Raw genomic sequence first — 13,076 nt, forward strand, 5'->3', positions numbered from 1 at the left:
CAAAGGGTTTCTATCCTAATGGAGCAGTAATGAACCATGAAAGTGACTCTTTTGAAATTTTAAATATTTTATTTTGTGAGCTTTTGATTCTTGGTATTTTAATCACCCGTTAACTTGACCCTTTCGTGCACGCTTGAACCCACCATGACAGCAGCAGGGGGTGGCTCTGAGGCTCCGAGGCTCTGAGGACAGTCGTCCACTCTCAGCACAGCTCCGGCCCCTCCCGTGACCTTCCTCTGGTAAAAACATCCCGCTCACGTTTGCAGGGCTTCTGTCTGACCACCGACACCCGCAGGACAGAGTCCTGTCCAGTCAGTCCAGAGTCACAACGTTGGCAGGGAGAAAGTCAACTATGGACGGTCCGGGCAAAGCAGCGGCCACACACGCCGAGGGAGTGAAGGTGGACCTGAAAGGAGCTGAAGCAGACCCCGCTGAAGGCTGCGGCTTCTGCCTGAAGAAAATACGGCACTCAGTTCCGCAAAAGTACAGAGATGAGTTGGAACAGCTATTCAAACTGGCGGGACCGGTGGTAAGACTCAGTGCGGTATTCATTCAGTGATTGGTTGGCTGTATAGTTCACTTTTGTCTAACGCAATAAATCACAATATTAGCGTTATTAGTTTTGCACGTGTTTCGACAACTGTGTTTATTCTTTAAGCGGCGATATCAGGACATGTTAAAATGTTGTTAGGTTCTTTAAAATATTTAAAATTCAACGTTTTCTTTTTCCAACAGTTTCATGTTTTTCTTTATTAGAAAAAGCTTAAAAATATAAATTAAATTGTGGATCTTCAAAATTGACAACAACTGTGGAATGTACATCACCATAAATTAGAGTACAACTATGTAGCCTACACATAAAAATCTAGAATGCCTGATCTTTTACACTATGTCTCTAGCAGGTTTTTAGATGTTTAATTCAGTTAAATTATTTTTAGAGCATCTGTGAGCAGCAGTTTTCCATTGTTGCCACTTATTGTGGACTTATGTTCTTGTACCAGATGAATATGCATTGCTCTAACTCTTTGCATCAGCTCTGGTTGTACTTTATGTTGTTCTTCAGAAAGGTGAACTCCCACCTCTGTCTTATCCTTTTGCATCTTTTAACAGGTTTTCTTCTAGGATAGCCCCTTAAATAGGTTGTTTTTCTGTTTTATGAATATAAACAAATGCACAGTTTATAATGTATAAAACTATTTAATATTTATTAAAATTTGCATTTGCGAATTTTTATAAATGCATAGGTTTTCTTACTATATACATTTGACCTCATTGCACTGTCTCTTATTTTCTTACTTTTCATTATTATTATTTTCAAGTGTATCTGTCACTTCTACTTGCCTGTGACTTTACTGCTGACATACCTGAATTTACCAAAGGAAGGAAAATAAAGGATAACTCTATTCTATTCTATTCTATTCTATTCTATTCTATTCTATTCTATTCTATTCTATTCTATTCTATTCTATTCTATTTTCCATCCATATATCATCATAATCATGCTCTCTATTTCTATTTAAAACACTCATCACTTCTCTGCAGTAATAGTGAGCTACATATGTTAGCTTTCCACATTTTGCACATGGACCAAAAATGTAATCACAGTCATGATGTGACCAAAGAAACTTTTTGCACATGTTTTTGCTGTCCTCTAGATGGCAGATGCATACCAATAACATGATACTAACCATTTTTGAGGAAGACGTTCAGAGGTGTGGAGTGATAGTTTTCTATCTTACATATCTTGTACATTTCCGCCGGAAAGACAGGTGACTAAGACATCTCCAAACTTTACAAAAGTTAAAACTGGGTCTCTTATTTCTTCCAGTTCTCCAAGCCAGACTTGTAGAGTGCCACGTTTTATTTGTGTGAATGGTTTGAAAACCCAGTAAGGTCTTGCTTGAATTTCACAAGTATTTACCACTTTGTTTAATTGAAACAGTTCTGAGAGAAGAAATACTTTGCCAAGACTCTTGCCATGTTTCATGTTGACTGTTTAAGCTGCCTAGCTGTTATATAAACTTGGATTTTAGCTTGATTCCCTCCATTGCAATGGATGCAATGGATATTCCGTCGCATCCTCACCAGTGAAATTATAATTTCTTTTCTCTTCTTGTTAAGTTTTGCCAAATAAGAAATCATGCATTTCTAAGACAACAATAGGTTGTTGTGCAGTGAACCTGTTTCTGTTTCCAGATGACACAGAAGAGCATTCTGCTCAGTGACTGCATTCAGGACGAATCTTAAATCATATTTATAAATATTACATACGTATAATGTAGATTGTAAGTCGAAAGCAGTCCAAGGAAAAAAACTGGGCTGTCCCTCATGCAAAGGGATAAGCGTTGCAACATGTGGTACGACATGGAAGAGACTGAAGATTATTCAGAATATTTTGTCAGGTGAACTCTGCACATATTGCAACAAAAGTTAAGTTGTGTGCAATCATCATTTTTAACATAAAAAATTGGAAAATTAAAGACAATTGAAAAATGTGGCAAATTTAACATGACAGGAATGTGTGCAACCAATTCTCTAAATGTTTTGTTTATGTTTAAAGTGACCTACATAGTGACCTACAGATATTTCAACATTTAGCAAAATCTGTTGAGCTTTTCACAACTTTTGAGATATTTCTTCATTTTCATTCATTTCATGTGTCTGACATGCACAAGCTCCGATTATACTGTATATATATATGTATTTATATATTTCAGATCATTTCCCAGCTGATGATCTTTATGATCAGTTTTGTCAGCATGGTGTTCTGCGGCCACCTGGGAAAAACTGAACTAGCCGGGGTTTCGTTGTCGATTGCGGTAAGGAGACTTTCTGGAATCCTGGTTTCTTATTGTTTTGTTTCATCCAACCTTGTATTTAGTAATGTGTTTTCTCTACCTTGCATTTTGTATCTTTTTGTATTTCTGCAGGTGGTTAACGTCACCGGTATTTCCGTTGGCACCGGTTTGTCATTAACCTGCGATACGCTCATATCACAGGTACTGTACTGAGCAGAGGTTGTTCTTTCACTTTATTTACGTAACCGAGTCAGTCCCAGCAGCTACAGCTGGGTTCCCAGGTTTTCCTGGGATCCGCTTTGAAACAGCTCAGCGGTGAGCATTTGGATCAAATTAGCTTTCCAAGATCTCCCACAACTTTTCTTGTTGCAGCAGTCTTGGTGTTTTTTACCTGAACGTCTGTCTGCCTGTTTCACGCAGACCTATGGGAGCGGTAACCTGAAGCGTGTGGGTGTGATTCTCCAGAGGGGGATCCTGATTCTGCTGCTGGCCTGTTTCCCCTGCTGGGCCGTCCTCATCAACACCGAGCCGCTCTTGCTGGCCGTCAAGCAGAGTCCAGAGGTTGCCAGGTCAGCTCTCTGCAGCACCACATGCAGGGTCACATAATGAATCCCTTTTAATCATCAATTGTTCTTCTTCAGCATTACCTTTTCTATTTATTAATCGCCTCTACTCTGCAAAGTTTGCACAATCTCTTCTTTAACAGAAAAAGTCTGCGGTTCCCAAACCTTTTGCTTCTGACCTCTTGATAAACCCAAACTGTCAAAGCCACTCAAATAATTAAGTAGTGTGGTTATTTTTTTATTTTTTATTATTCCATCTTTTATTTTTGTTTTCTAGCAAATATTTAATCACAAAACATGCAAATATGTTTATATAATTTTTATACAAAATCTACAGCTATTATTTGCAATCTGTTACATGCAGCAAAACAAACCGATACTCAATCTTGTCACTTAATTCTTTGATGAGGAATGGAAACAGGGAGAAGTCTAATAAAACATTGGTACAAGATGCCAAAATATGTAGACTGTGGGAGTCCCACAAAAATAATAGATCTCCACAAAATAAAATAAAAAAAAACCGTGAAAGAGAATCTACCATGCACAGGTTACCAGTCCATAAAATGTCTTGCATATATAGTTGTACTGAAACACTACCTTTTTTTCTGGAAAGGAAGTAAGTAGATTTTCTATCACGCGTTTTTCTTCTAACCTTCCTATAAATTTATGGCATACAGCCATCTGTGAACAGTGAGCTTCTCTAGCAACAGTCTTTTGTTGCTGCTTACCCTTATTGTGGAAGGGGGTCGGTCAGTGGCTGTCTGCAGGAAAGATGTCAAGGCAACCGGTGTTCTCCATTGTTAAGCATGCCACAACATGAGACTTCTGTGTTTGAAATCCTGATTTGAAACACAAATATGTTACAATTTCTATGAAACTAAATATTTTGTATTTTATTTCCCAAATCATCAAAAATAATCAAAAATATTAATAAATCACTCTGTTATTAATGAAAACTCATAGTAAGAGTCTTACTGTTTCAACTGAATTACTGAAAAAGGTTTTTTGTTTTTTTTTTAAAAACAACATTTCAATTTGTTGAGCTGTACCTGTCTGATGTATTTATCTACAGATGTTGACTTGTTTTGCATATTTGTCACAGTCACTCTTCTGCTCTCTTTCTTTCCCCACTTGAAGACTCTCGCAGATGTATGTGAACGTATTCATGCCTTCTTTACCAGTGAGTTTCAGTACTCAGTTCATTTAACCTTCCCAGACACAAGTTTGTTTCTGAAACTTAAAATACCTTACCTGTTTTTGAGTCACAGTTACTAAAGCTTCATCTGTTGCAGGGAGGTTGTCCAGTTGCTTAGTCAGTAATCTTAGTGTTGTTCCTTTTAGAAGCTTTAATTCAGCACTGTGTTATTTTCTTCAGGCTGCCTTTATGTACCAGCTCCAGGCAAGGTACCTCCAAAACCAGGTACGGTTTACTGAAGCACAGAGTCCTGACAGCGTAATTAAAATCATAGTCTGTTTAATAAAAGTAACTCTAAGAATACGTTGTGATGTTTACAGGGAATTATATGGCCTCAAGTTATATCTGGAGCAATCGGAAATATCCTGAACGCAATAATCAACTATGTGTTCCTGTATCCTCTGGATATGGGTGTTGCGTAAGTTTTTGAAAAGCTTCCATCAGTTCTATTAAACTTGATTGGGCTTGTTTATCATCCTAATATCTTTTTTTATTTTTTTTATCCTCCAGTGGGTCTGCAGCAGCTAATGCTATCTCCCAGTATGTGCTGGCTGTGGTCTTGTTTGCTTACATCTGCCTGAAGGGTCTCCATAAGCCTACATGGGGAGGTCAGTTCATTACTGATTTTTTGGGGGGACAATAAAAAGGCAGGTTTTTTTATTTTTTATTTTTTATTTTTTGTAGACCAAAAGTTTATTTTTGGCCTTGTCTGACAGGATCTTCCTTTACATGTTTGCAGTGTTCTATAGATAAAAAGTATAAAAATAAACAATTTATTATTTCTTTCAATAGTGGCTTTCCTATAGCCACCTTCCAAGCAACAATAAATACTTGATGTGCAGAACTAATACATAGTTGTATTTCTAATGAGATTAAATCATAAGTGGACTCATGTAACCAATGGTGTGACTTTTGAACAACTCTGGATACGTAGGATTATCTTCAGCGGAGTAAATGTAGAGGGAACTGGGTAGAAATACATCCCACACTTTTCAAAACTTTATGTAGAAATATTTTTGAAACCCACGGATTATATTTTCTCTACTTTACAATGTAAAGTAGACAAAATGACCGAAGAAGATGTCTTCTTTGGTCATGATGAGGTTTTTGTTTGTAATCTGACAAAATGTGAAAATGCTGTGGTTTAAAAACATTTTCTAAGGCCCTGATAATCCATTGATTAGTTTGTTTTTCAAACAGATAAATTAAAGGTTTTGACCCTCAGGTTGGTCGCTGGACTGCCTCCAGGAGTGGGGATCGTTCATCCAGCTGGCCATCCCCAGCATGCTGATGCTCTGTCTGGAGTGGTGGATCTTTGAAGCGGGAGGATTCCTGGCCGGAGTGATCGGTGAAGTCGAGCTGGGAGCGAACTCCATCATATACGAGCTGGCGATTATTGCTTACATGGTAACCTCTCCAAGACTGTTCCCTCGTTCTGAAGTTTCTCTCATTTCAGTTTCACAGTAAATTAAAACATAGCTGAAACACTTTTTTTCTTTTTAGAAACTGAAGTGCACATCTTCTTCTTCCAACAGTTTCCTTTAGGATTCTCTGCTGCTGCTAGTGTTCGTGTTGGAAATGCTCTTGGTGCCGGGAACATTGAACAGGCCAAGCTGTCCTGCAAAGTCCCCTTGGTCTGTGCATGTAAGAGCAATGCATGCAAATTTCACTCACCTCTGTTACATACAGTGTATTACAATAAGTACTAAACACTCAACCAGATTTCTAAATAAATATGTTTGCTAAAGCAAATAAATTCTCACCAGATGTCAGCAGCAACCCATCCAGTGCACACATGCGATGAGATCCAACTACAGATCTTGATAAATTAATACATTTTAAATTTTAATTTCAGTTGAATATCTGTTTGCATGACTTAGTGGAAAAGTGCACTCCACTCAATATGAACGATTGGTTTTAATTGAAGTGACTGAAGCAAAATGCTGAGAATCTTAAACCAGGAAGAACTGTTTAACATGAAACTCTACACGTAGTTCAGGCTCCATTACTTTCCTCTCTAGTGTTACGGTTTTCTAAGATAGATGTCTATCATGGTGATTTGATTAGGCAATGGTTTAAAACCTGTTGTTTTTGAATATGGTCCTGCAGCGGAGACACACCTTTTATAACCTGACTGTATCATTCCGGTTATACCCATAACCGTTCTGTTTTCTTTTTCATGCAGCATGTTCTCAGTAACAGTCATCAATACAATCCTGTATTTAATTTTCTTCCCCAAATGTCTTCTGCTTTAGGTATTCCTATTTTATAACTCTACAAAATATAACTGTAGCTTGAACTGTGATTACAATATATCATAATGCCATCTCACAGAGGTCAGCTGAACATTTCATGGTTCATATTGTTGTTTTTTTCCTTGTGATTTTAATCTACAAACTCTTAATTCAGAGTTGTCTTTTGCTTATTTGATGTTTTTCAGTCATAATCGCATGTGTTGTCGGAGCAATTCTTGGTGCCTGCAAAGACGTCATTGGATACATTTTCACCTCAGATCAGTAAGTGAAGCTATTAGATAACACTGTTAGCCTTTATCCCGTTCCACTTGCCTGACTGCTTAAAGATTTACAGAAGTCAGTACACTCCATGCTAACTGCCAAATTAAACAGAGCTAAAATTATTATTCAACTCATCTTTTTGGGTTTTATTCACATTTTGTAACGTCAAATGTTTCATTTACTACACAAAACATTGTGTTTCACTGTCCAAAAGATGTGGCTCCTTCTTATCTGAGTCTGTTTATCAGACTTTCTGCTTTGTTGGAATGTTTGTACATATAAACTCATAAACCGTATGCTTGTTTTTTGTTGTTGTTTTTTTTTCTTCCTGTAGAGATATTTTGTTGAGAGTTTCTGATGTCATGGTCATCTTTTGCTTCACACATCTGTGTGATGCTGTCGCAGTAGGTGATAGCTTCACTGCCGAATTTCAAACTAGCATCTGCATGTTTAAAATGTGACTTGACCAAATCACCATTTCCTCCTGGAAGGGTGTTACTGGAGGCGTCCTCAGAGGAACCGGAAAGCAGCTGATTGGTGCTCTATGTAACCTGGTGGGCTACTACTTCATCGGTTTCCCCATTGGCGTTTCCCTGATGTTTGCAGCCAAGATGGGGATTATAGGTAGGAAATCAGTCGCTGTGTGTTGTATTGAAATGAACCGTTAACCTTCAGCTCAGCGCAAACTCTGTTGTCTTCTCTCCTTAATAGGGCTGTGGACGGGACTTACAGTTTGTGTGTTGATGCAGTCGATTTTCTTCATCATATATCTGTCCAAGCTGAACTGGGAGAAGGCTGTAAAAGAGGTGATTAAAAGATTTACCGAATTAATCTCCAGCCGTACAATTAGATAACGAAATGAGTTTGATTCTATCTTCTCTAGAGAGTAATCATTTGTATATTACCCACAGCAGCCGGCAGCTGGAGTGATCTCAGTTTGGACAATTGGGTAGGAAATCGTGGTGAAGTTAAACAGCTGCGTACAGCATTCAAAACTCCATCTCTGTCATGTAATACAGAGCTGCAGAGATTTGCTACCTATGTAATAAATGAAACATGTCTCATGAAGCCGTCTGCAAAAGGAGTCAGAAGGAAAAAATGCCCTCAAAATCCAAAATGTATATATTTTTTGTTCATCGCTGTGAGATGATCACAGCAAGGCTCTGAGGAATTGTGTTGCCTCTTCGAGCTGTTTCTCATGCTTTCCATCACGTCTCCTCTGATCTTCTTTGTCCTCTGTACTGCTCGTCACTGAAGGCCAGAGCTTCTTTTAGATAAAGATGGTAGTTCACAAGAAAAAGAGCATTTTACATTGAAACTATAGGCTTAAAACTTCATAGCTTCCCTCGGTTACAAACCTGGTCATTGCCTTCCTGCATTATTCCGTTCGATTCAGTTTTCGCTTATTGCACAGTCTGGGCTTTCTCCTATTAACTTGGATTACCTCCATTAGATTTCAGAACGGGCCAATCAGCAAACAGAAGGAAAAGTTGTCAACAATTATGTTGATTTTTTTGCGCTGTTTTACAATCATGGTCTCCCTGTAGTTTTAGCAATGGCGGCGGAGGAAACGGAAGAAGTTGTTCAGTCTGTGTTGGCCACACATCTAGGTTTGCTAGATTCCAAACACTGAACATTGTTTAACATTAACAGCTGTCTGGCTCAGTACTTCTCTCCTAGCAAAGAAGGGCGGTTGTTTATAATGCAGGCAATTTCCGTTAAGCTTCATAATGTCAAACTAACTCATCAAAACAAATCACAGTCAAACGTTAGCAATTGGGTAACATTTCAAATTTCAACAGAACCCACGTCTCCAGGAAGTAATCGTTTCTAGTTAGGCGGGAGCCCAGACCCTCTGTACAAAGCAAACCGTAGTGCAAAACAGTGGTTTTCACCAGGCTACTAGGTTTCCTAGACACTAGACTACATGTACAACGCCCTTCATCACATGCAGGTAACTGCTATAACAAGCCTGAGCATGGAGCAGAATATATTTGTTGTTATTGGTATGGCATTAACATTGCAGTATGTTTGTCTTATCAGCTTTGTAAAATCGTTTGTTATTGTACCAAGAGGAGGACGATCATTCCTCTCTGTTTTCACCGTGAGACCCATGCCAGTCAATGTCACCCCAAGAAATGCTGACGATAATGAAGTACCGCAATAACTCCACAGACGTTCTGTTACTAGGTTTCCTAGACACTAGACTACATGTACAACGCCCTTCATCACATGCAGGTAACTGCTATAACAAGCCTGAGCATGGAGCAGAATATATTTGTTGTTATTGGTATGGCATTAACATTGCAGTATGTTTGTCTTATCAGCTTTGTAAAATCGTTTGTTATTGTACCAAGAGGAGGACGATCATTCCTCTCTGTTTTCACCGTGAGACCCATGCCAGTCAATGTCACCCCAAGAAATGCTGACGATAATGAAGTACCGCAATAACTCCACAGACGTTCTGTACATCCTCCAAACTGCCAGTGAAGTCTTGCTCTACATCATGCATAGGAAGGGCAACGTAGAAATGCTCTTTCAGATCCTCAAAATACCATCCACTCCACATTCTGTCAAGATGCAGTCTTGATCAGCCGTTAGGGTGCATTAGAGAGAGAGAACAACTCTTAAAGAATGAACCTGCACAGATGTGTGCAAAGCTTGCAGCATAAAAATATTTATAAGAAAATGATTTAAAAATATGATCCACACTTTTAATAAAAGCTTCATGTTTTTGCTCAGGCTCTTGTGAGGGCAGGAGTGCAGAGCAAAGAAGAAAAAGATACGACCAAGATGCAAAATTCAGGTGAGTTGGAAAACTCAAATCTTATTACCACTTGTATAAGTGCGAGAGTCTGATGTGTGGTGCTGTTTTTTTGTTGGACTATCTTTTGAGCAAAAAATAACATGGAAATAATAATGTTTATATTTACAATGTCAATAGGAAGGGCTAGTTTTTGCACTTTTCCTGTCTGGATTTATGTAATATGCGCGTGGAATTTCCGCAGCTAAAAGACACTTCCAGCAGAAATTACATTCAGCTGCATGTAAGTTTTCAGGAAGATGTTAGTAACATATGGTTGAAGCACAATGAATGTGGTCAAGTTTTTCAGATGTTACGTGAGCATTGGTTGTCGAACTTGTTTGTTATCCCGTCTGCTACATTGTCAAACCCAACTTCCTGGCAGAGCGCCTCCTCTCTCAGTGAAATTCATTATAAATGAACATTTTAAACATATTTCATTCAAATGTCTTCAGTTGGGAAATCGCAAAGGTGCATAATCCTGATTCCTTTTGTATTTTCACCTACTGAAAATAAAAGCTGCGCAATTTTTAGTACATTTACTGTAGTTGGTGTACCCTAAATGCTGGGGATTAAATAATTTTGGCCTAACTTTTATGCTGACATATTTTAAGTAAATCAAACGGTATCTATGTAGCAATTTTCTAGTGATACTCTACCACCCAAAGTGCTTTTACACTCAAGCCAGAATTACCAAGCCAGACTCAAACTTCTCTTTCCCTGTTACAAAGATTTTTAGGCACATGGCGGCTAATTTTTACATTATTGCTCTTCTCATTTGCATATTTTTACAAAAATTTAAATATTTTCAGTGATATTCTAGAATTTTCTTTATTTACTTAGAAAACATGAACAAAATAATCGGGTCATTTCTTCCCTTTGCAATATTCCACCTTTCTAGTTTTGGTGGCTTCATGCATAACTTTTTGGGGTAAAAAAATAAATATATTTTTAAAAAAATAAATATATTTTTTACCCCAAAATTCTCAATATTGACCCAGTTATCTCCATCAAGGAATGATTTTGTAGCTACCTTGACAACCAACAAGTTAAGCTAGGTTTCTATGTAGGGAAAAGTGATTATCACTCTGATAGACAGTACCGACTAGCAGGAGATCTCTCATAGTTATTTTGATTTGATTTAGAGTCATAATTTTTTATTTTTTTTATTTCAACTGGTCCAAACATATATAAGAGAAAAAATTTGAGGTTTGAAAATTCTAGGGCTATTTCTGTCTTATGGAAATGCTTGATTACAAAGACAGATTTACTAAAACAGAAAGGGTCAAGTTCACGGGTTTCTTTACAGGTAAAAAAAACATAATAAGAACGGGACAAAGTTTCAACATGTAGGTGGTGCAAATTGTCAAAGAAGAGAATTGAGCCCATAAAACGGTCAAACTAGCATGTTTGATAAGTGATTTCAAACTTGTTTCTTTGAACTGGTGTCTTTGTATAAAATCTCTAAACCTGAAAACTCAATCTAAATTTCAGCCTGCAACCAGAGCCAGGTTGGTGCTGCAGCATCTCGTGATGAGGAGGACCATGTGTACCAGGAGACCCATCCTTCAGAGCAGAGTAAACCCACCACCACAGTGGGGGACGTCCTGTCGGGGACTCAGCTGGTTTTGCGGCGAGGGCTGGCGGTGCTGGTCATGTTCATCATCCTCGCTGCGGGAATTGTGGCCTCACACTTCCTCACTAAGATGCTGGAGTGATCCCTCCTAATAGTGTCAAGTTGGCAGTCAAATTCACGAGCGTTGGGGTTTGATGGGACAGTTTGGCTGAATCTTATTTTGGTTAAAATGGCCTCTCAGTCATATGCTGAACAAATGTAACTGCGGCCAAACCAAACCAAGCTTATTTTAGAAACATCAGACAAGTGTTTGCTGTTTTACTAGCCTTAAAATGTTTCAGTAAAAGCTGGTCTTTAACATTAATGAATGATAAGTCTCCAACATGTACTTGATTTTATTGTAAAGCAACTGTGCATTTAAGGAATGTGAAATAATTTAGCACACTTAAAAGTTAAATAGGGCTGTACATCCTCACTGCCCAGTTGAAGTCAGGTTTATGAGTAGCAGCTTTAATAAGTTTTTATTATCACACACCACACAGGCTGTAAGACATTTATAGAACCAGCACTGTCTGACAGTAGAGCGTCTATATCATGTTGAAGATTGAGTGCATAAAATACAACCAAAGATGGGAATAAAGCGTGTAACATAAACATGACGATATACTGTAAAGCTAACATAATGCGTTCCTTAACTGACCAATAGTATAGTTTTTATTATTATCAGATGGCCAGTCATTACCCAAATGCAAGACATTAAGCCTTAACTATGTGGACACCTGCGGCCAGTAAAGTGCCGTGTGGTACACTGAGTAACTTTATACCTAGGGGTAAATATATTCATATATGTGCATATAAAATAACTGTTCGATGCGCTTTTTTAAACGCAACCCTTTATTCTAAAGTCTTTGATAGTTGTCTGTTTTTACGTCAAGTAAACAGTGTTTGTGATTCTTTGCCCATATTAAGAGCAAAATATTTTGACCATTTTTATAAAAATCTATAACTGCCACAAACACAGACAAATCATAGAAAAATGTCTCCACATGCCTTAACAGAAACACTATCCTGTTCTCCACTGACGCTGTCATTAAAGTAAGATCAGATTTTCAAGAAGCTTATCATGGATCATATATCCAGGATAGGGTGAAAGTCCACATTTTTCACCCTAAGACAATATAACAGTGATCATTATTAAAACAGAATATTTTTCATTTTTGCCTTAACAAGGCAGCTGCTCAACTAGATCTACCGCTCCAGCTTCTGTTCATCTTTATCATTATTTTCTTCTTTGATTCCTGTCACAGTTTCAGAGGTTTGAATTTTTCAGTGATTCTCACAGTTGAAGTGTATTTTCATTTCTAAGAATTCTTCAGCTTCAAAGCCTCGTGCCTTGACTTGTCTTTACCTTTGGAACCTCTGAACCTCACATATTGGGGTACCCCACATGTCCATATGTGACTAGGACGGACGTCCCATGCGTCAATATATGACGAGTTGGGAGTGAGAACGGGTCATGTCTTCATAGACAAATAATTGCCTTTTGATCCTGCTGCTGATAATGGTCTGGAAGGAAAAGTATTGATTTGTGGTTTTCGTTGTTGTTTGTTCATTTGGTTTTTGTT

The 13,076-nt window shown here is 38.0% G+C and overlaps 1 protein-coding gene across 2 annotated transcripts; it reads left to right on the forward strand.

Moving 5' to 3' along the window:
- Positions 1-126: 126 nt before the first annotated feature.
- LOC122830028 (multidrug and toxin extrusion protein 1-like) lies at positions 127-13,034 on the forward strand. Of its 2 annotated transcripts, none has more exons than XM_044115056.1 (16): positions 127-529; positions 2,718-2,819; positions 2,931-2,999; positions 3,219-3,367; positions 4,499-4,541; positions 4,737-4,781; positions 4,877-4,974; positions 5,067-5,164; positions 5,782-5,963; positions 6,092-6,200; positions 6,997-7,072; positions 7,407-7,476; positions 7,564-7,696; positions 7,784-7,878; positions 9,815-9,878; positions 11,370-13,034. In XM_044115056.1, the coding sequence occupies exons 1-16, from the start codon at positions 353-355 to the stop codon at positions 11,591-11,593; spliced, it is 1,734 nt and encodes a 577-aa protein (XP_043970991.1). In that variant the 5' UTR covers positions 127-352; the 3' UTR covers positions 11,594-13,034. The 2 variants fall into 2 exon arrangements, with proteins under 2 accessions (XP_043970991.1, XP_043970992.1); XM_044115057.1 differs by lacking the exon at positions 127-529 and adding an exon at positions 1,680-1,769.
- The last annotated feature ends 42 nt before the right edge of the window (positions 13,035-13,076 follow it).

This window comes from Gambusia affinis, linkage group LG04 (genome assembly GCF_019740435.1).
Source record: "Gambusia affinis linkage group LG04, SWU_Gaff_1.0, whole genome shotgun sequence".
NCBI lineage: Eukaryota > Metazoa > Chordata > Actinopteri > Cyprinodontiformes > Poeciliidae > Gambusia > Gambusia affinis.